The sequence below is a fragment of the Pongo pygmaeus genome, chromosome 7, assembly GCF_028885625.2.
Source record: "Pongo pygmaeus isolate AG05252 chromosome 7, NHGRI_mPonPyg2-v2.0_pri, whole genome shotgun sequence".
Lineage (NCBI taxonomy): Eukaryota > Metazoa > Chordata > Mammalia > Primates > Hominidae > Pongo > Pongo pygmaeus.
Window position 1 is genome coordinate 151573556 of NC_072380.2, and position 24294 is coordinate 151597849.

General features: G+C 47.2%; 1 protein-coding gene across 6 annotated transcripts in view; it reads right to left on the minus strand.

The window, feature by feature from the left end:
- The window catches only part of COL22A1 (collagen type XXII alpha 1 chain), a 336676-nt gene that overhangs the window by 112894 nt on the left and 199488 nt on the right, over positions 1-24294 (minus strand). For 5 of the 6 annotated variants that reach the window (XM_063669105.1, XM_063669106.1, XM_063669109.1 and 2 more), the window contains 5 exons: positions 11380-11421; positions 8194-8238; positions 2411-2464; positions 2093-2146; positions 1253-1306 (listed from right to left, as the gene is read on the minus strand). In XM_063669105.1, the coding sequence (XP_063525175.1) occupies positions 1253-1306; positions 2093-2146; positions 2411-2464; positions 8194-8238; positions 11380-11421 (249 nt within the window). The remainder of the gene's footprint in view (positions 1-1252; positions 1307-2092; positions 2147-2410; positions 2465-8193; positions 8239-11379; positions 11422-24294) is intronic. The other variant, XM_054499251.2, reaches the window with a different exon arrangement.

Sequence of the window (24294 nt, forward strand, 5' to 3'; positions counted from 1 at the left end):
TTTTTGGAGGTGTGTGTGCGCCTACGTGTGTGCATGTTTGTGGAGGTGTGTGTGTGTGCACATGTGTGTGGGCATGTTTGTGGGTGGGTGTGTGTGTGTTGGCTTTGACTGCAAAATCAGGTAAGAAGTGGATTTGAACTAGAACCTGATGGCTGGGCAATGATCCATGAAAGGAGATGTGGGTGAGGACATTGCAGGTGGGTCAACGCTATAGGCGCGGAGAAGCAGGGAACTCTCACGGCCCTGGAGGCTGCCCATGTTTCTTCCAGGCCTTGTTCCCCACTGTCCCTGGGTTTTGCACATCTCCAGGGTCAGGACTCATGGAGAACACTCCCAGCTTCCTCCTTGCCTACAGTCTGCTTCCATTCCCCTCCAGGCTGGGCTGGAACCAGGGCTCTCTCCAAAAGCAGGGAGGAGCTGCCATCTGTCCCCACTGTGGCATCCACAATGGTCACTACCTTGGCCGACCCAGTTCCGACCTGACCTTACGCATGGTGGCCTGGTCACATCAGCACTCTCTAGCTGGTACAGGGCACTCGGCAGTTGCGCTAGGAGCAGACCGGACGTGTGCTGCTGCTGCTCCCCTTGCCACCACTGCTCCCCAGAGACCTTGGGATAAGTCAGCCCATCCTGCCTCCCACCAGCTCCACAGTCCAGCCTGAGCTCTCTGGCTCTGCACCATGAGACAGAGCCCAAATCAGCTCCAGGAACAAGTGCCAGCCCCACGGGGATCAAATACACCCTGGATCTGGCCCCAAGGATGGGTGAGCCAGGAGCAGCTGAGGAGTGTGCATAGAGGTGTCTGTGTGTTTTCCTGGCTGCATCTGTGTGTTTGGGGCTCTGTGTGTGTATGTGTGTGTGTGTGTGTGTGTGTGTGTGTACCTGTGCATGAATGTATTATAGGATGTGTGTTCTCTGGTTTGTAGAGTATGTGTACATGGTTGTGCATGTAAGCACACTTCTTGGAGTAACAACCACGCCTGTGAGGGGCGGTCTGTGTGTGTCTCATCCACATGTGCATAGAGATTTCTTTCATTCACTGGGCATGTGGACAAAGTCAAGAAATGCTACGAAGGTGGTGGAGGCCAGAACCTCTCCGTGCTGACTCCAACCAACCACTCGAGTGTGGGTGAACCTTCTGGGCCACGTCCTCCTAGCTAGCCCAGAGCTGCGAGCCATAGAGCAGAGCAGACACTGGGCGGGGCCTCCCTCCAGGGATCCCCCACAAGGCAGGCCGATCATAGGGACTCACAGGGTTTCCAGCTGCTCCAGGAGCCCCACGTGTGCCTTCTTGTCCCTTGGCACCCTGCACAGGAAATAAAAGAGGGGCGGGGGTAAGACATCCTCAGTGATGCTGTTTTCCCCCACAGCAGGGAGGTCTCGGGGATACCGTGCTCATCAGAAGCATTATTCCAAACTGAAGGGGCCGGGAGCACCGTCGAAAAGGTGAAGAAAATCACTAATTCCTGGCCCTCTGTTGGAGCTGGGCATATCGCGATTTCATTCCATCCTCACCACCGACCCAGGGTATAGGGGTCAGCACCGACCCTCTGTAGAAATGTAGCTCAGAGGGGCTCACACAGCCAGGCAGGGTCCCCAGTCACCCCAGCAGGATCTCCTACCATAGCACAGAGTCTCCCAGAGAACCAAGATCCAGTGCAGAGGCAAACACTGAGCAAAATGACGAAATCAAAGCACTAACATGTACCAGGTGTCACCTAAACCAGCATTGCCACTCCATGGCTGGGATCCATTTCCTGTTCTGCAAATCCTCTGGGAACCAAGGTGCCCCCTGTGTGCAGAGGCCCTTGCTCTCCAGATCCCGCTGAGCAGGAGAAGGGAGAGCACGGCAGAAACCCGGAGCTTGCCTACGCCAACCCTTTAGTTTCAGAGTAGGGACATCCAGGGGTACAGAAGTGTCTGGGGCGTTTAGTGAGGGCCACTCAGCCTCTGCAGCACATTGGGGCTGCTCTTCCCAGCGTCTACTCCCAAAATGCCAGGGGAGAGAATTGGGGAGGGTGGCCTGGAGGGAGAGAGCATGGCTGGGATCTCCAAGTCTCTGAGCCAGCAGGGGAGGGGATGGTTTTCTTACCGGTGGTCCAGCAGGTCCCCGAGGCCCCAATTCTCCAGGATGGCCCTGCAGTCCCTGTAAGCACACAAGTTGCCATGAACCAGCTCATCCTCCTGGTTCTGAGCAGATGGGCGGGTGGGGCGGGGACGCTGCAATGGGTATAATTTGAGATGCAAGGAGGGGACGTAGCTAGTGTCCTGAGGAGAAGAAAGGGCTGCCTTCCATTCAGTGTGGCTCCTGTGTGTGGAATGCATGGTGCAGACCTAGAGCTGGTCAGCCTTTGGAGTCTGGGTCTCCAGGTAACCAGCCCTGCGGGGGAAGGGGACACAAGGGACTCACCGGTTCCCCAGGCATGCCTGGATCGCCCTTCTCTCCTTTGGGCCCTTGTTCTCCCTGTTGGTGAGAAGCACAGGGTAGAGTGGACTTCAGGGAGAACTGCCCCTCATCACAGGGTACATGTCCCCAGCTCTGGCCACACAGGCCACCTCCAGTCCTGTGTATCACCTGATAGGTCCCCACCCCCAAAGGCTGTTCCTTCTGCCTGGGGGTTCTTCCCTGCTGCTCCCCAGGACTGATTCTGACTCATCTTTCAGGTCAGGAATCACTTCTTCTGGGAAGCTGAACCCCAAAATGGGCCCAACCCTCCTATTACAGCCGGTCAGTGTACTGTGCCTTTCTCCTCCTGAGCCCTGTTACGGCCGCAGTTTTACACTTAGTTGTGTGCTTTGATTCATGTCCCCTCCAGCTCAGAGCCTGGCACGTGGTAGATCATCAGTGAATAATGACGGAAAGAGTTTTGAGAGGAGGAAGGGTCTTTAAGGGCCCCTGGCCCAAACACTATTTTTTCTCCCTCTCTTTCTCTCTCTCCCTCCCTTCCTCTCTCTCTTTCTAGTAGAGATGGGGTCTCATTATACTGCCCAGACCTTTCTTGAAATCCTGGGCTCAAGCGATCCTCCCTGCACAGCCTCCTGTGTACCTGCCTCCTGGAACTACAGGTCCTCACCATCATGCCCAGCTCCAACCCCTTTCTAGATGGAGAAGCTGGGGAGGGGTGCTTAACTAAGGGAACCCAGAGGTGCTTAACTAGGGGTTGAACCCTAGACGCTGGATGGTCAGAATGGTGTGTCTAACTTTTGCTGAAGAAAGGATGAGACATAGGCTGGACAGGCAGTACCCTGGGTGGACCCAGTATGGAATGATCCAAGATGGGGCAGGCTCACTTCCAGGGAGCCACGTCCAGGTTGCCCAACACATCTCCCAGGAGGGTTGAAGGGACATGTGATCCTCAGCCTGCAGTTCATATGGAACAAGAAGATGAGCAGATGGGGGACTACAGTGAGGACAGCTTTCCAAGGGCTTAAGGGCATATCTTTCCACAGCTGAAGGGCCACTGTGCAGGAGAGGAGTGGGGCCAGTGGGCCAGGGTGGACACAGTCTCAGCTTCAGACCTATACAGCCTGTCTAGGGAACCCTGGCCCTCTAACTTATTGGCCATATAAACTTGGGCAAAGTAGTTACCCATACTGACCCCATATGACCTTTGCAAGTTTCCATATCTGCAAAATAAAGAGGTGGTCCCCTTTTCACATAGGTGAAGGTCAATGGTACAGAGAAGGTGCAGCAGAGGCAAGACATCAAAGAGAAACAGCATGGGTTTGCAGAGTTCTCCAGGACGGCAGATAACAACCAGAGCACGTGTACCCACAAAGGCAACCCTTCTCAAGGAGCAGAACCTGCTACTGTCCCAAATCCCCACAGCCTGCTTAGGGGGACATCGGGCTCCCCTGCCACAGATAAGCCCAAGGAGAGCTGGGATGAGCATCTGCCTTGGGTGTAGAAGGGAGTCCTGCATGGATGGGGTGTTTGCAAGACACGGCTTTAGAGAGCAGGAGATGAAGGGAGGACCCTGGATGCATCTGGAAGAAAGAGTCTAATGTCTACATTAGAGAACCTGAGGTTGGCTAGTTCTAACCTTTACTTGGTGGAGAAATCAGCATAGAAAGACACTACCTACTAAGGGTTTCATGCTACTTTCTCTCTCTATGCCTATGCAAATGTTAGAGGCCTTGCAGCCGTGGTTCCTACCTGCCCTCCCTTCCCAAGCCTCTCTCTGATATGGCAGTTGGAGACCGCATGGCCTGAGGCTGGCCTCCTCACTCAGCATCCCCTATTGCATGGAACCGACATGGTCTACCTTGTAGAGTTGTGACCTGGATTCAGTGAGATTGCGTTTGCAAAGTGTTTCACAGTGCCCAACACAGAGGAGGTTTCAACAGATGTCAGCTCATTCCTCCGCCTAGAATCTCCATTGCCATTGAGCTCAGAAGGAGACATGTCTAGCCCCATTCACCACGGACAATAATACCATTATTTCTAGCATGTTTTCCTCCTAGAAAACTACCCATGGTGGGGATTTGCAAGTCTTTTTCTGGTCCTCCAGTCATTGGCAACACAATTCATAAAGACAAAAGGGCTTATGGGATTGTTCAGGAGACACACAGGGAAGACGTTTGCACAGTCTTCTTCCAGTGTTGGTGAACGGGACTGCAGTAGCAGGAAGACAAAGTGAGGACCTACAGAGGGTCAGAACGGGCCAGAGAAGGACTCAAGATGCTCAAGACATTCCTGCCTCAGAGCCCAGGAGTCAGGAGGCAGCACCTTCCCTCCAGGGGCCCCCTGGAAGGGCTCTGTCAGTAGCTGTTGAATGCTAAGTTTGGCTGGCTTCTGTCTCCTCCCCACTGCCCCCTGGTGACCTCAGCCAAGTTAAACACCATCTCTGGGACTCATGATCATCTCTACAGGCTCTGGTCATTGCCTGGGCATCCTGAAGCCTCCTTAGCAGGGTGAGGGGCAGAATCAGGCTGGTTGGACAGAGCCTTCCTAAGATAATTGCTTTGGAACAACTGATGAGCCTCCAGTTACAAAACCCTGCTTGAGTTCCCCACTGTAACTTCCCCAAGCACAAAGCTGCCTGTCCCTCCTTCCTCCAGCAAAGGTTCTAACATCTGCAGACCCCAGGGATATGCACACCATCAAACAGCCTGCTCTGTCCTCTGCAAACCACCATCACCCTGTCACCTCATCAGGTGCAGCCACCAGCCATCCCCAGGAGCCTCCTCAGTCCCAGAGAGGGCGGCAAAATGAGTCGGGCTTCTCCCTCCGCCTCCTCTTCTCCTTTCCATTCTCTTCCTTCATTATGCGGCAGACCTTAACACCCCTCTAAACTGCTGTCTCCCCAGCCTCTTCCTGCACTGCAGGGCCTCAAAGGCATGTGCCTGAGGAGAGCAGGGAGAAGTCAAACAGAATAACACTTTCCAAATCCATCAATACAAACGTGAGTTGCCATGGCGACGAAGCCAGTCCCGGGGAGACTCAGGCAATTGCCCACAATGAAACTTTTTTTTTCCATAGACATAATTTCCTTGTTTGCATCTGAGAGTGGCTTCCTGGCTCCCAGGCTCCCGCAGCAATGCAGAGCCTGCAGGAAGGATGTCAGTGCTGGGACTCAAAGGGGAGGGTGGCACAGGCCCCTCATGTGCCTTCCCAGTGGAATGCTCTGGAAATTGTGTTTTTACAGAGCAATTCCTTTAAGGAGAGGCTGGACATGTAGGCTTGTCTTAATCCTGAGGGGCTCAGGGTGGACCTGAGGGAGGGAGGCCCACAGATGTCAGTGGCAGGGGGAGGCAATACATGGAGGTGGTCCAGGAAAGGCAGGCGAACAGTGGAAGGGACAGGCAGTGTGATGGGAAGCCCCTTGCACAGGACAGCCAGCCTGAGCTGAAGCAACAGCGGTACAGATGCTCCATCCAGTGTGCTATGGCTGACACACTAGCCCCAAATTCCTATCTCGCTGGTAGGGCCTTCTTGGCAAGTTCCCTAGCACCTCTGAGCTGCAGGACCATCACCTGTAAGATGGACACAGGTGCTACTCCCTCAAGGCTGTTAGGAGGCTTGGTTGCAGCAGTGCCAGGAAAACGCCCAGAGCTGAGCTGCTGCTTGGGGTGCTCTGCCCTTCCAAGCCCCTCTCTGGGAGAGCAGGTGAGAAGACAGGGTGGCAGGCAGGTAAGGGAGTTCCTCATGCAGTGAGCGACGGCCCTGCAGGTGAGGGAGGTGCGGTGTCCTCATGCAGTGAGTGACAGCCCTGCAGGTGAGAGAGGTGCAGTGTCCTCATGCAGTGAGTGACAGCCCTGCAGGTGAGAGAGGTGCTGAGTCCTCATGCAGTGAGTACCCGCCCTGCAGGTGAGGGAGGTGCTGAGTCCTCATGCAGTGAGTGACAGCCCTGCAGGTGAGGGAGGTGCTGAGTCCTCATGCAGTGAGTGACAGCCCTGCAGGTGAGGGAGGTGCTGAGTCCTCATGCAGTGAGTACCCGCCCTGCAGGTGAGGGAGGTGCTGAGTCCTCATGCAGTGAGTACCCGCCCTGCAGGTGAGGGAAGTGCTGAGTCCTCATGCAGTGAGTACCCGCCCTGCAGGTGAGGGAGGTGCTGAGTCCTCATGCAGTGAGTGACAGCCCTGCAGGTGAGGGAGGTGCTGAGTCCTCATGCAGTGAGTGACAGCCCTGCAGGTGAGGGAGGTGCTGAGTCCTCATGCAGTGAGTACCCGCCCTGCAGGTGAGGGAGGTGCTGAGTCCTCATGCAGTGAGTGACAGCCCTGCAGGTGAGAGAGGTGCTGAGTCCTCATGCAGTGAGTACCCGCCCTGCAGGTGAGGGAGGTGCTGAGTCCTCATGCAGTGAGTACCCGCCCTGCAGGTGAGGGAGGTGCTGAGTCCTCATGCAGTGAGTACCCGCCCTGCAGGTGAGGGAGGTGCTGAGTCCTCATGCAGTGAGTGCTGCCCTGCAGGTGAGGGAGGTGCTGTCTCCCTCATGCAGTGAGTGCCTGTCTCTGCCAGAGCGGAGCAGAGTTCTAAATGTTTTATGTAAAGTGCAAATATCCTGTTATTTGCATTTAATCCTGAAAGAGTATTTTTATTGTCCCAATTTTATAATTGAGAAAACTAGGTCTCAGTGAAGAAACAGAAGGAACATTTTCAAGGACAGGTGGGCAGGGAGGCAGTGCCCTCTAGTGGTTGACAGCTCAGTGACAAGAGGGCTTCTTTAACATCAGGGCCTTCTCTCCCTTCAGGAAAGGCTCACAGCCAGAGCCCTTGTGCACCTGCTCCTTCCCGCAGACACCTCTCACCCACTTCTCCCTAAGTCCGTGCTGCCCTAGGATGCCCCCTTCTCCCCATTATGCTTCCCAAGCACAAAATCCTTCCTTCTCCTCCAGTGATTTTAGCACCTGACTCAGTCTCTCTACCTGCTTCCTTCTTTTGCCTCACACACAGGATTCTTTTAAGCTTTTAAAATGGAATCGACTTAATATTGAATAAATGAAGACAGCAACAGCTGAAATGGACGTCTACCCCAGCCTCTCAGCTGTCCCGCAGGTCAAGCCCTAGTAGCAGAAGAACTGCATCGAAGGCAGCAAAAGAAACAATGGCACGTTTTCTGGCTTCAGCCAACAGCATAAAGAGATCCTGAAAACACCTATTTTCTGAAGAGCCATTCATGAAAAGAGAGGAAAATGGTTTCTAGAGGTTGCAGTGCTAAGCTTTATTTCCTGCCAAGTATTTTTGTGTGTGGAAGTAGCCAGCATCACTCTCTGTCCATCTGGCACACCCCAGGCTACATCTCAGGTTCCAGTCCCCTGAACAGCCTGAGAATGGGGTCCCCTCTTGACACCCCTATCTCTGGTCTCCTTCACTGCCAGCATCCATGGGGAACATCTTTGCCTCTCTCTGACTCTCATGTTCTGGCATCTCAAATAATTCTGTTCTCCTCAAAACCATCAGCTACTCTCTGTGTTACTGAAGAATTAACTTTTCCCAGAGAGGCCTGGCCTTTGCTTTTAGCTACGAGAGGTGACTTCTAGGCCCCTGGAATGTCCTGCCTAACCCTGGAGCCAGCTCCCTGCAAGGCCCTTTCTCCACCTGTTTTCAGGACAAGCCCAGCAGCCCAGATGCCTGACAGTGATGAATGTGATGGGGCTGAGTCCTCACCCCACCCATTCCAGGCTCCCAGGCCACACTGGACATTGCCCGCCAGGCTGAGGCACGCTGGGCACCCCGAGGCACCACTGCTACTTACGGGCATCCGTGGATGTGGTGTGAACAGGGATGTCTGAAAAGGAAACTGCAGAGATTAGAAAGATGGGCATCAAGGAACCCAGTGTTTCATTTTTAAAACCTGCCTTGGAGAGATTTACAAGTGAAAGAATATAGCCCCAAAGCTTCCTGGAACAATTATTAGTTTTGATAATTAGATTCATATCTTTCTTTAAAATCCCTGGCTATTTACTTATTAAGGCAGAAATGCATAGTGGTTAGATTCAGGAGCCCTGGAGGCACAAGACCTGAGCTCCAAACCCTATGTGACCTTGGACATGTCTCCTCAGCTTCTATGCCCCATCAGTAAAATGGGAAAGAAACATTATTCCCTGCAGGGGTCCATAAGAGCCCTGCCCAGGACACTGAATTCATGTCACAATGTCTCCTTCTCACTACTGCCATCTGCTGGGCATCAGGCAGGGATGCAGGTGCGTAGTAGACAAGGTTGGGGAGAGTAGGAGAGGAGGGGAAATCCCTGCTTGACAGAGCCCAGACTACAAAGACTCTGGCGGACTGGCCCCTGCAGGCTCCTTCAGCCTGGCCACCCACACCTAGGCTGTGTTTAAGGCTAGGCCGGGCGCGGTGGCTCACGCCTGTAATCCCAGCACTTTGGGAGGCCGAGGCGGGCGGATCACGAGGTCAGGAGATTGAGACCGTCCTGGCTAACACGGTGAAACCCCATCTCTACTAAAAAATACAAAAAATTAGCCAGGCGTGATGCCGGGTGCCTGTAGTCCCAGCTACTCGGGAGGCTGAGGCAGGAGAATGGCGTGAACCCGGGAGGCGGAGCTTGCAGTGAGCCCAGATCGCGCCACTGCACTCCAGCCTGGGCGACAGAGCGAGACTCCGTCTCAAAAAAAAAAAAAAAAAAAAAAAAAAAAAAGCCTTCTCAGGTGTCATGCTTTCTCCAGCTTCAAAGCTTTTGCAAATACTGTTCCCCTAGCCTGGAACATACTCTCCTCTCCCTTTCTATGACTAAGGTCATATGGACACCTGCAGGTGTCTTTTAAATGTCATGTCTTCACGGATCCCTCTTCCCTCTCCACCATGCAGATATAACTTGGGTCCCCATGTTATTCTTGTTGATGCATCTTATTCTTTTCCTGGATCACATTTACTATAATTTGCAATGTAGGTATATCTTTGCCACTGTAGGGTTAGTTTATCTTCTTCACTAGGCTACAAGCTCTGACAGATCTGATCCATGCAGATGCCTGGGTCCCAGCAGGGGCCTGAAAGAAGCAGTAAATGGACACAAAATATCATAGATAATGGTCCTAAACCGCAATACATTAAAAGAAGATGGAAAAAAGGAGCTTCCTATACCTTGCCCTCCATGTCCCCAACCCCCGTCCCTTTTCCAGAAGGCACTGTTTTTCAGTTTACCATATTTTTAACTGTTTCCTATATATTTCCACACAATTATAAATGTTTGGAAATATATAACTTTGTGCAAGTTATACAAATAGTAACAGCGACTATACATGATTACTTACAGCCATTGACAGGCCTTCACTCATGTGGTCTCACAATAACTCTAAGAGGCAGACTATCTGTTTCTGTCCTGCCTTATGGATAAGAAAATTGGAGGACACAGAAATAAACCAGAGAATGAAGTTCAAGCTGCTGGTGAGTGTCAGGACAGGAACTGGCGTCCACACAGGTGGCCTGGGGAGCCTGTGTTCTTATCTTTCAATATGCAGTGATTGACTAATAGATTTTTTCCACTTAATTTGCCTTGTTCCACTTAATTTGAGTATCACTATCTTTTCAAGACCATACACATATTGTACGCATATTAATTTGTAGAATTCCATGTTACAGATATTTTGTGATTCACTTAATTTTGTGCTTATGATCATGTGGTCTGTTCTAATTTTTTATTGTCATAAATGATACTACAATGTACATCCTTATACATGCTTTTAAAAATGCACACATACAAATATTTCTGCAGGATAAATGCCTAGACATGGACTATCTAAGCTAAGGGGTAGGCACTTTGTGATATATTGGTACTGCCAAGCAACTTCTCAAATAGGTGTGTCCAATCTGTTCTACCACCAAAAAGGTATGAGAATGCTTGCTGCCCTGCACCCCTGCCAGTGCTGTAGGTTATCAACCTCAAACAAAAATTTGATATGACTAATTCCGACTCTAAAGTTATGATTCCAATTTCTTCCAACACCCTTATGGAATGTCTGAGTCTCATTTTGATGAGTGTTGCTGGGGAGGAGAAACAGCTGTGGAATAATGATTTCAGTTTGATGAAAAGCACAGAGTAAGATTCTTTGCCACACTACAAATGGGATTTCTGAGTGCAGAGGGTCTCTCCTCTCCTGGCATCCCCTGCAAGGGCTAGTAACTGGCCAACTCCTGATACATGTGTAGGGTCAGGGCCAGCCCAAGAAGCCATGTGCAAACTTCCCTGAAATCAGCTGGTCAAAACAGAAGATCTCAAGACAAGGAAGAAACATTAAAATGAAAAAAAAAAAAAAAAAAAGAAAAATGTGCCCCCATTATGCAGTTCTTGGGAGTAAGATTAATAATAATAATAGCAGGTTTTAAAATTTTTAATATTTATAATGCACCAGAAACTCTGCCAAATATTTTGTAGTTTCAGTTAACTTTCACTCCACCTGTACAAGATAGCTGGGTATAATATTTTCTAACAGACGAGAAAACTGACTTTGTTAGACCACAACTATGACTACAATGCTGGTGAATGACAGAGCTGGGAGCCAGGTCTTTGTGCCCTCAAAGCCCACGCTCTTACTGATACTCAATACCAACTCACCATGCCCACCCTAACACATATAGAGGGCCAGTGAATGAAGCCCAGTTCCTGGGTCATGGTAGTGCAAAACTACTTCTTGTCTCTGGACCTCAGTTTCCCCATATGTGACAGGCAGATATGTATTCTCAGTATCTAGCACCCATTCTGATAAATAATTGTGCTTTTGCTGAATAAATCAATAAGCATACGATGGTTCTTAGAGAAGCGTATATATTTTTGGTTTGTAGGACCCAGGAATAGGCCTAGCTATTGGCAAACTCCAATAGGGGAGACATTTAAAACTAAGTAGTGGCGGTTGGTGGAGGGGGAGTACGAATCCCAATATCATAGGAATTCAGAGAAGAAAGAATTAGAAGCGGAGTAACTTACAGTTCCAGGTAACCCAGGAGGGCCTGCAGGACCAGCTTCACCCTAGATGGAGAAATGGAAAATCCATGACCATTAATCCTCCTCCCAACTCTGCTTATGCTGCGACAGATCAGCTAACACTATTTTCCCCAGATAACAGAATCACCCACCCTGCACCTACCTTGATAGATACATCCATACATACTTACATATGTACATTCCAAGTTACAAACTATTTCAGACATATAAAAACATTGTTTTGAGAAGTATCCATATTGATATGTGTAGCAGTAGATCATTTATATCACTATATACTATTCTATTGTGTAAATGGTAATAAAGTGAGGGGAGTTCCGAGATGGCTGAATAGGAACAGCTCCAGTCTATAGCTCCCAGTGTGAGCAACGCAGAAGACGGGTGATTTGTGCATTCCAACTGAGGTACTGGGTTCATCTCACTGGGGCTTCTTGGACAGTGTGTGCAGCCCACGGAGTGTGAGCTGAAGCAGGGCAGGGCATCACCTCACCCAGGAAGCACAAAGAGTCAGGGAATTCCCTTTCCTAGCCAAGGGAATCCGTAACAGATGGTAACTGGAAAATCAGGATATTCCCACCCTAATACTGCGCTTTTCCAATGGTCTTAGCAAATGGCACACCAGGAGATTATATCCCACGCCTGGCTCAGAAGGTCCCACATCCACGGAGCCTAGCTCACTGCTAGCACAGCAGTCTGAGATTGAACTGCAAGGCAGCAGCGAGGCTGGGGGATGGGCGCCCGCCATTGCTGAGGTTTGAGTAAGTAAACAAAGCAGCCTGGAAGCTCGAACTGGGTAGAGCCCACCACAGCTCAAGGAGGCCTGCCTGCCTCTATAGACTCCACCTCTGGGGGCAGGGCATAGCTGAACAAAAGGCAGCAGAAACTTCTGCAGACTTAAACATCCCTGTCTGACAGCTTTGAAGAGAGTAGTGGTTCTCCCAGCAGGGAGTTTGAGATCTGAGAACAGACAGACTGCCTCCTCAAGTGGGTCCCTAACCCCCAAGTAGCCTAACTGGGAGACACCTCCCAGTAGGGGCTGACTGAAACCTCATACAGCCGGGTGCCCCTCTGAGATGAAGCTTCCAGAGGAAGGATCTGGCAGCAACATTTGCTGTTCTGCAATATTTGTTGTTCTGCAGCCTCTACTGCTGATACCCAGGCAAACAGGGTCTGGAGTGGACCTCCAGAAAACTTCAACAGACCTGCAGCTGAGGGTCCTGACTGTTAGAAGGAAAACTAACAAACAGAAAGGGCATCCTCACCAACTCCATCTGTACGTCACCATCATCAAAGACCAAAGGCAGATAAAACCACAAAGATGGGGAGAAACCAGAGCTGAAAAGCTGAAAATTCTAAAAATCAGAGCGCCTCTTCTCCTTCAAAGGAATGCGGCTCCTTGCCAGCAACGGAATAAAGCTGGATCGAGAATGACTGATGAGTTGATAGAAGTAGGCTTCAGACGATCGGTAATAACAAACTTCACCGAGCTAAAGGAGGGTGTTCGAACCCATCGCAAAGAAGCTAAAAACCTTGAAAAAAGATTAGATGAATGGCTAACTAGAATAAACAGCATAGAGAAGACCTTAAATGACCTGAGGGAGCTGAAAACCATAGCACGAGAACTACGTGATGCATGCCCAAGCTTCAGTAGCCAATTCGATCAAGTGGAAGAAAGGGTATCAATGATTGAAGATCAAATGAATGAAATGAAGTGAGAAGAGAAGTTTAGAGAAAAAAGAGTAAAAACAAACGAATGAAGCCTCCAAGAAATATGGGACTATGTGAAAAGACCAAATCTACATCTTACTGGTGTACCTGAAAGTGACGGGGAGAATGGAACCAAATTGGAAAACACTCTTCAGGATATTATCCAGGAGAACTTCCCCAACCTAGCGAGGCAGGCCAACATTCAAATTCAGGAAATACAGAGAATGCCACAAAGATACTCCTCAAGAAGAGCAACTCCAAGACACATAATTGTCAGATTCACCAAAGTTGAAATGAAGGAAAAAATGTTAAGGGCAGCCAGAGAGAAAGGTCGGGTTACCCACAAAGGGAAGCCCATCAGACTAACAGTGGATCTCTCAGCAGAAACTCTACAAGCCAGAAGAGAGTAGGGGCCAATATTCAACATTCTTAAAGAAAAGAATTTTCAACCCAGAATTTCATATCCAGCCAAACTAAGCTTCATAACTGAAGGAGAAATAAAATCCCTTACAGACAGACAAGTGCTGAGAGATTTTGTCACCACCAGGCCTGCCTTACAAGAGCTCTTGAAGGAAGCACTAAACATGGAAAAGAATAACGGGTACCAGCCACTGCAAAAACATGCCAAATTGTAAAGACCATCCATGCTAGGAAGAAACTGCATCAACTGATAAGCAAAATAACCAGCTAACGTCATAATGACAGGATCAAATTCACCCATAATAATATTAACCTTAAATGTAAATGGGCTAAATGTTCCAACTAAAAGACACAGACTGGCAAATTGGATAAAGAGTCAAGACCCATCAGTGTGCTGTATTCAGGAGACCCATCTCATGTGCAGAGACACACATAGGCTCAAAATAAAGGGATGGAGGAAGATCTACCAAGCAAATGGAAAGCAAAAAAAAAACAGGGGTTGCAATCCTAGTCTCTGATAAAATGGATCTTAAACCAACAAAGATGAAAACAGACAAAGAAGGCCATTACATAATAGTAAAGGGATCAATTCAACAAGAAGAGCTAACTATCCTAAATATATATGCACCCAATGCAGGAGCACCCAGATTCATAAAGCAAGTCCTTAGAGACCTACAAAAAGACTTAGACTCCCACACAATAATAATGGGAGACTTTTACACCCTACTGTCAACATTAGACAAATCAACAAGACAAAAAGTTAACAAGGATATCCAGAACTTGAACTCAGCTCTGCACCAAGCAGACCTAATAGATATCTACAGAACTCTCTACCCCAAATCAACAGAATATACATTCTTCTCGGCACCACATCACACTCATTTCAAAATTGACCACGTAGTTGGAAGTAAAGCACTCCTCAGCAAATGTAAAAGAACAGAAATTATAACAAACTTCTCTCAGACCACAGTACAATCAAACTAGAACTCAGGATTAAGAAACTCGCTCAAAACCGCTCAACTACATGGAAACTGAACAACCTGCTCCTGAATGACTACTGGGTACATAACGAAATGAAGGCAGAAATAAAGATGTTCTTTGAAACCAATGAAAACAGAAACACAACATACCAGAATCTCTGGGACACATTTAAAGCAGTGTGTAGAGGGAAATTTATAGCACTAAATGCTCACAAGAGAAAGCAGGAAAGACCTAAAATTGACACCCTAACATCACAATTAAAAGAACTAGAAAAGCGAGGACAAACACATTCAAAAGCTAGCAGAAGGCAAGAAATAACTAAGATGAGAGCAGAAATGAAGGTGATAGAGACACAAAAAAACCCTTCAAAAAATCAATGAATCCAGGAGCTGGTTTTTTGGAAACATCAACAAAATTGATAGACCGCTAGCAAGACTAATAAAGAAGAAAAGAGAAAAGAATCAAATAGACGCAATAAAAAATGATAAAGGGGATGTCACCATCGATCCCACAGAAATACAAACTACCATCAGAGAATACTATAAACACCTCTACACAAATAAACTAGAAAATCTAGAAGAAATGGATAAATTCCTTGACATATACACTCTCCCAAGACTAAACCAGGAAGTTGAATCCCTGAATAGAACAATAACAGGCTCTGAAATTGAGGCAATAATTAATAGCCTACCAACCAAAAACAGTCCAGGACCAGATGGATTCACAGCCGAATTCTACCAGAGGTACAAAGAGGAGTTGGTACCATTCCTTCTGAAACTATTCCAATCAATAGAAAAAGAGGGAATCCTCCCTAATTCATTTTATAAGGCCAGCGTCATCCTGATACCAAAGCCTGGCAGAGACACAACAAAAAAAAGAGAATTTTAGACCAATATCCCTGATGAACATTGATGCAAATATCCTCAATAAAATACTGGCAAACCAAATCCAGCAGCACATCAAAAAGCTTATCCACCACAATCAAGTTGGCTTCATCCCTGGGATGTAAGGCTGGTTCAACATATGCAAATCAATAAACATAATCCATCATATAAACAGAACCAAAGACAAAAGCCACATGATTATCTCAGTAGATGCAGAAAAGGCCTTTGACAAAATTCAACAGCACTTCATGCTAAAAACTCTCAGTAAACTAGGTATTGATGGGATGTGTCTCAAAATAATAAGAGCTATTTATGACAAACCCACAACCAATATCATACTGAATGGGCAAAAACTGGAAGCATTCCCTTTGAAAACTGGCACAAGACAGGGATGCCCTCTCTCACCACTGCTATTCAACATAGTGTTGGAAGTTCTGGCCAGGGAAATCAGGCAGGAAAAAGAAATAAAGGGTATTCAATTAGGAAAAGAGGAAGTCAAATTGTCCCTGTTTGCAGATGACACAATTGTATATTTAGAAAACCCCATCATCTCAGCCCAAAATCTCCTTAAGCTGATAGTCAACTTCAGCAAAGTCTCAGTATACAAAATCACTGTGCAAAAATCACAAGCATTCTTATACACCAATAACAGACAGAGAGCCAAATCATGAGTGAACTCCCGTTCACAATTGCTTCAAAGAGAATAAAATACCTAGGAATCTAACTTACAAGAGATGTGAAGGACCTCTTCAAGGAGAACTACAAACCACTGCTCAATGAAATAAAAGAGGACACAAACAAATGGAAGAGCATTCCATGCTCATGGATAGGAAGAATCAATATTGTGAAAATGGCCATACTGCCCAAGGTAATTTATAGATTCAATGCCATCCCCATCAAGCTACCAATGACTTTCTTCACAGAATTGGAAAAAACTACTTTAAAGTTCATATGGAACCAAAAAAGAGCTTGCATTGCCAAGACAATCCTAAGCCAAAATATCAAAGCTGGAGGCATCAGGCTACCTGACTTCAAACTATACTACAAGGCTGCAGTAACCAAAACAGCATGGTACTGGTGCCAAAACAGAGATATAGACCAATGGAACAGAACAGAGCCCTCAGAAATAATATCACACATCTACAACCATCTGATCTTTGACAAACATGACAAAAACAAGAAATGGGGAAAGGATTCCCTGTTTAACAAATGGTGCTGGGAAAACTGGCTAGCCATATGTAGAAAGCTGAAACTGGATCCCTTCCTTACACGTTACACAAAAATTAATTCAAGATGGATTAAAGACTTAAATGTTAGACCTAAAACCATAAAAGCCCTAGAAGAAAACCTAGGCAATACCATTCAGGACATAGGCATGGCAAGGACTTCACGACTAAAACACCAAAAGTAATGGCAACAAAAGCCAAAATTGACAAATGGGATCTAATTAAACTAAAGAGCTTCTGCACAGCAAAAGAAACCACCATCAGAGTGAACAGGCAACCTACAGAATGGGAGAAAATTTTCACAATCTATCCATCTGACAAAGGGCTAATATCCAGAATCTACAAAGAACTCAAACAAATTTACAAGAAAAAATTTTAAAAACCCCATCAAAAAGTGGGCAAAGGATATGAACAGACACTTCTCAAAAGAAGACATTTATGCAGCCAACACACATAAAAAAATGCTCATCATAGCTGGTCATCAGAGAAATGCTAATCAAAACCACAATGAGATACCATCTCACACCAGTTAGAATGGTGATCATTAAAAAGTCAAGAAACAACAGGTGCTGGAGAGGATGTGGAGAAATAGGAACACTTTTACACTGTTGGTGGGACTGTAAACTAGTTCAACCATTGTGGAAGACAGTGTGGTGATTCCTCAAGGATCTATAACTAGAAATACCATTTGACCCAGCCATCCCATTTCTGGGTATATACCCAAAGGATTATAAATCATGCTACTATAAAGACACATGCACACGTATGTTTATTGCAGCACTATTCATGATAGCAAAGACTTGGAACCAACCCAAATGTCCATCAATGATAGATCGGATTAAGAAAATGTGGCACATATACACCATGGAATGCTAAGCAGCCGTAAAAAAGGATGAGTTCATGTCCTTTGTAGGGACATGGATGAAGCTGGAAATCATCATTCTTAGCAAACTATCGCAAGGACAGAAAACCAAACACCCCATGTTCTCACTCATAGGTGGGAATTGAACAATGAGAACACTTGGACACAGAGTGGGGAACATCACACACTGGGGCCTGTGGTAGGGTGGGGGGAGGGGGAAGCGATAGCATTAGGAGATATACCTAATGTAAATGACAAGTTAATGGTTGCAGCACACCAACATGGCACATGTACACCTATCTAACAAACCTGCATGTTGTGCACATGTACCCTAGAACTTAAAGTATAATAAAAAAAAGGTAATAAAGTTATTTCTTATCCATCTTCCTGTTGATGACATTTATGTGGTTTTCCTCTGATTGCAATCATAACTAATGTTGATTTGTTACAGCAAATATCCTCACACACGTGCCCTGAGCACAATTACACATTTGAAGGCCAGCTGTCCTAGGGATGCCAGCGGGCCCTGCCCCATCCCCGTGAAGGAGTGGGCTCTTCTCAGGAACCTGGGGGGAACAGTGTTACATTCCTATAAGTAACACAGGCTTGGGAGTTGAATCACCTGAGCTTGAAACCTAACTATACCATTCTATAAATTATTTTACCTATCTTGGCATGTTTTCTCTTTGCAGAACAATGATGCTGATAATACATACAGCTCACAGCATGGCACAGGGATTGAGTGAGACTGTAAGGAGTATGGTGTTATTACATTTGGCCTGAGGAAAGGACGTCACTGAGCTGCTCCATGCAAGACAGTCCATGGTGAGTGGATACAGTTTCCAAAGACTGTCATTTCATGTGTGCCACATGGTCCCAGGGGACAGGTGTCTATGTCTAGATCTGCTTCTTGAACCAGCCCAGGACTGGCTCTATTGCAAGCCTTCCAAATATGGTTATGAAATAGAAAAATGTTTGAATATAGTTGGCTTAGAGAGAGACAAGTTCGCCCTTAGTCAACAACAATAATATAATTATAAAATGTTATATCCTTTTCTACCATTATTTCTATTGTTATTTAGCATTTGATTCCAGCTCCTGGTTTAAGTAGTTTACATGTGTGAACGCATTTCATCTTTGTAGCAATGCCCGTAATGTATGTATGTGTGTGTATATATATATATATATCCATTTCACAGATGAAGAAACTGAGGCATAAAAATGTCAATGAACCTGCCCTAAGTCACACATTCTGCAAATGGCCGAGCCCGGTTTTAAGCTCAGAATGCATGCCCTCTACAATTGTGTGGCATTGCTCTGACTAAAGTTCCAGTAGCTTCAGAAACAAAAGCACTTTCTTGGTGTTACCGTGTATTATTTGATTTTACCCAATTCTCTTCCTGACATTGTTGAACTCAAGCTCCAGAACCAATCTCATCTAAACCAATTTACTCTCCATTAAAATGTCCCAGTGATCAAAGTTAAGTGTTTTCCCAGTTGAATATATGAATGGGTATCAATGAGAAGAGGGCTGGAGGAGAGATGTGTCTCTCACCCTGAGGGCATGAAGACTGCCTTTTGGAAATAGCCTCCTCATCCTGAGGGCTGTGGGCAAGGGAAGAACAGCGAGCTGGAGCAGGTAGACCCATGGAGGCTCTCTGCCTTTGGAAAAGGGGCTTGACTAAGAAGGATCAATGGGTGTTGGGGTTGATGCAACAGGCCTGGGTTCTAATCCCAGCTCCTCCATGAGGTGTTTGACTGTCAGCGCCCCTTGCTGGAATAGGAGCATCACACACACCCTTCCCTGATGCTGTGGGCCTAAGTGCCAGTAATGGGGAAGAGCAGGGGACGTGAAGGGAGAAGCAGAGGCAGAGACAGGCAAGGCATAGTCAGAAGAGGGCAATGTCGCCTTAATGTCTTCTTTTGGATTTTCTGACCAAAATTGTCAATTATCACATATTTCTCTGGAGGAAAAGAAAGGCAAACCAGATTCTTTGGAAGCTTGAATGTGACTGCTACGGCCCTGGCAATTCCGTCCAAGTAATCAAAGGGGCTTTATGGTCTCGCTAAGCCTTTGCATTCTGGAAATGAGTTTCTCAAATAGAAATTGCATTTCTGAAAAGTCCATGGCAGCAGCAGGCCTGAATGGCTTACCGAGGCAGAGCCTTTTCCACTCTGGGCTCTCTATTTATAGACCGCAAGTCTGCCTGGAGCAAAGTCCTCAGCCTCTAGCCCCAGAGAAGGGGGATGGGAGGCACTGCCTGGAGCCCAGAAAGCACCAGCGCAGAAAGAGATCTGGAAATTGGAGGGGAGAAAGTAAACTTGGGAGAATGGGGCACCCTGAAAAGCATCATGCAGGAGGAGGAAGGATGCAAGACCCCTCTGGGTGTGTGGGCGCCATTCCTCCTGAGGCAGCCCCAGGGCAGGCCTAGCGTGTGGCATTCTGTGCTAAGAGCCAGGACTTTCCATGTGCACTGGCAGGGTTTAGATCTTGACTCTAAACCTCTATTCATGCAGCTCTGGGCAAGCAACTTAGCTTTTCTGTGCCTCAGTTTCCTCATCTATCAAGTGGGGATGTTGTTGACAGCAGCGACCCCTCATGGAGTTGGCCTGAGATTACCTGTGTAGGGAACACAGATGGTGCTCAGGACAGTCCTGCACTCGGTGAGCCTGCCACAAGTCATCCACCAACAGGAAATCCTTATGCTCTTTAACAACCCTGAGGGTCCTTGTTGGGCTGGCAAACCAAGGCACAGGAAGGTCAGGGAAGATGCCACACAGCAGGCAGAACCAGGACCATACTCCAGGCCAGCATTATGGCTCCAAGAATGGTGCTTTTTCTACTAAGCTGCAGGCAAGCACACATAAACTCCTATGAGGGGTTTGGGGCAGGTATTTATAAAGTTGCTGTGGAACTAGAGGTGCATTTGCTCAGAACTGAGCATGAAACAGCAAGAAAAGCAAGTGCCTGGTACAGCACCTTACTCAGGGTAGGACTCCCAACCCTGTCCATGCCTGTACCCCCTTTAGAGCCAGTAGAGGGTAATGGTTCTATCAGCATCTATCAGCAGGGTGTATGTGTTCTACCAGCAGAGAGTACATGTTCTATTAGCAAAGAGTACGTGTTCTATCAGCAGAGGGTAAGGGTTCTACCAGCAGAGGGTACATGTTCTATCAGCAGAGGGTACATGTTCTATCAGCAGAGGGTATGTGTTCTATCAGCAGAGGGTAAGGGTTCTGCCAGCAGAGGGTAAGTATTCTACAAACAGAGGGTGAGGGTTCTACCAGCACAAGGTAAGTGTTCTACCAGCACAGGGTAAGTGTTCTACCAGCAGAGGGTACATGTTCTATCAGCAGAGGGTACATGTTCTATCAGCAGAGGGTATATGTTCTATCAGCAGAGGGTATGTGTTCTATCAGCAGAGGGTAAGGGTTCTACCAGCAGAGGGTAAGTATTCTACAAACAGAGGGTGAGGGTTCTACCAGCAGAGGGTACATGTTCTATCAGCAGATGGTACGTGTTCTATCAGTCTTCTTAGACAATGACTGTCAGAGCAAATGGATGTATCTTTGGTGAAAGGGTAAGAACTGGAAGCACAAGTTAGAATCTAGTAGAAAGGATGTCAGTCATTGTGGTTAAAAGCATGTATTTTATGCTCATCATCACTGGCCATCAGAGAAATGCAAATCAAAACCGCAATGAGATACCATCTCACACCAGTTAGAATGGCAATCATTAAAAAGTCAGGAAACAACAGGCGCTGGAGAGGATGTGGAGAAATAGGAACACTTTTACACTGTTGGTGGGACTGTAAACTAGTTCAATCATTGTGGAAGTCAGTGTGGCGATTCCTCAAGGATCTAGAACTAGAAGTACCATTTGACCCAGCCATCCCATTACTGGGTATATACCCAAAGGACTATAAATCATGCTGCTATAAAGACACATGCACACGGATGTTTATTGCGGCACTATTCACAATAGCAAATACTTAGAACCAACCCAAATGTCCAACAATGATAGACTGGATTAAGAAAATGTGGCATATATACACCATGGAATACTATGCAGCCATAAAAAATGATGAGTTCATGTCCTTTGTAGGGACATGGATGAAATTGGAAATCATCATTCTCAGTAAACTATCGCAAGGACAAAAAAACCAAACACCGCATGTTCTCACTCATAGATGGGAATTGAACAATGAGAACACATGGACACAGGAAGAGGAACATCACACTCTGGGGACTGTTGTGGGGTGGGGGTAGCGGGGAGGGATAGCATTAGGAGACATACCTAATGCTAAATGACGAGTTAATGGGTGCAGCACACCAGCATGGCACGTGTATACATATGTAACTAACCTGCACATTGTGCACATGTACCCTAAAACTTAAAGTATAATAATAATAATAATAATAATAATAATAAGCATGTATTTTAGAGCCCAACTGTCTGGACTCACACCCACCCTCACTCTGTAAGCCTGAGCAGAAAACCTAGTGGAATTTTTAGAGACCTGCTTGGCAAAAGAGCCCTTTGACTGAGGAACTACAGTTACATGAACCCCCTATGTCTGGTGGACTCTTGGGGTGTGATGAGGTTTTGTCGTGGATGGGGTTGTGGGGGGGGTGCTTTAGACTGGAGTCAGCATGTGGTCCCAGCCAGGATTTGGTTCTGTGAGTGTGGGTAAGACAGTACGTCTCTCTATGCCTTAGTTCTTTCACCTATAAACTGGGGGTTAAGATGAAAATGACTTCATAGTTCATTGTTATGAAGATCACCAGAGTGAGAAACGGAAAACTCAAGAAATTGCAACTTGCAAAACATACTGAGTATACGGAACCCATGACTTCCCCACACGCTGTTCAAGCTCACACTGCTTTAGCAAAGGATCTTGTGTTTCAGACAAATAAGACCGTGGACAAACATCTCGTGCATGTGCGGTTTCGGCAACAACTCACGTGTGTGTCAAACTGATCAGCGATTTTCCAGTGGACAAATTCTGACCAAATCATGCTGACTCCAGTCTAAAGCCCCACCCCCAACTCCATCCACGACAAAACCTCATCACACCCTATCTCCTATGAGTCCACCCCAATAGGGGGTTCACACAACTGCAGTTGTCTCACCAAGCAGGTCCCTAGAAATTCCATTATGTTTTCTGATCAGCACAGGTTTCTCCGGGACTTTGACATGAGTTGAAATACTACAGATGAAGCACCTACTTGCTCCTCTAGACCAGGCACTATCCTGGGTGCTGGCTTTGCTTCTGAGTGGGGGCTGCTCTTCTAAGAAGGGGCTGGGACCAGGGATCCGAGTCCTTAGGAGGTGAAAATAGTAAGGGACTTTCCTTCCCAGACCACGTGTGCCAAGTTAGGGTTCATCATATTCTCCATCCTGTTTTTGTAAAAGAAGGTTAGAGACAGTAGGCATACAACCTCTGTTACACTGTGATTTAAAAAGTGCATTCTTCCTCCTCGAACCTGCCCGCATGTTGCCAAAGGCAGTGCCAATCTGGAGCCTCCCTCCAAAGCAATCAGAGTCAGACCCTGTGGGCTGGGCTGGCCATGCAGTTCCACCTGTGGTTCTGTAGGTTAGGCATGCGTCAAAATCTCTCTGAGTCTCAGCTCTTTTCATGTGCAAAACATGCTTATGGATACCAGTGGCTGTTTTCTGTTTGTCCCTTTATATCCACTCCTGTTCCTTTCTCCATCCCAGGAGGCAACCTCAATGGTCTCATTGACCTGATCCCCTGGATCCCAGTGGTCTGGCAGGAGATGGAGAGGACAGAGAAGGACAGGACGAGACGCTGAGGATGTCAGGCCAAGGAGAGCTGGTTTTGTCTGTTTTTCTGCCCACAATGACTGCCAGGCTCCTTCTATGGCTGCCAGCCTCTCTGGATTCTGGGACAGCTCCCTCCCCTTGTCCTTTCCCACTCTTGCTGTTCCTAGTCCTGGAGGGTAGGGCCACATCCCATCAGCTTCCCTAAACACTGTCCACAACGTGCAATTACTCTGTCATTGAATTCTCTTCCACTGTCCATTTTGATTGTGCTGCTCCTGATGGACATGGTATCTGCCTGGAAGACAATGCTGACAAAGCCTCTCTGTGCACTTCAGGGCACACAGTAGGGCTCCACAAATGCAATGATGCCCCCTTGATTTAGATACAGTCTGCCTGGACTCAGGCTGGCTCCAGGGTCAACCACACAATCAATGACACGCTGGGCTCATGAACGACACAGGGGAAAGGATACAGGAGTCAGGGCACATGGGGTTTTTGCTCAGCACACTCTTCACACTCTGCTGGCACCTCCATTGCCCTCACACCTGGGCTAATCATGTCTGTTATACCTGTGAAAGGGGCAGTGGTGTTCAGAGAGAGGTTGAACATACACAGGCCACACAGAGCACTCAGCACAGGACAGGAGCTCAGGCAGTGCTTGAATGTCACAGGCACAAAAGGGTGGATGGACGGATGGATAGTGAGATGAAGGTGTCAACTCCGATACTATTATCTTCTTTGTAAGTTTATAATTGCAAACAATAAAGTTTGAGGTTTATGTCTAACGTATTATTTTCTCAAAAAGCAGCTTTGGAGTCATGAACGCAACTAAATTCTGCGGAAATGTAAAGATTCAGTACAGGCTGGGCATGGTGGCTCACACCTGTAATCTCAGCACTTTGGAAACCCAAGGCAGACAGATCACCTGAGGTCAGGAGTCCCACAGGAGTTCAAGACCAGCCTGGCTAACATGGGGAAATCTCGTCTCTACCAAAAACACAAAAATTAGCCAGGTGTGATGGGGCATGCCTG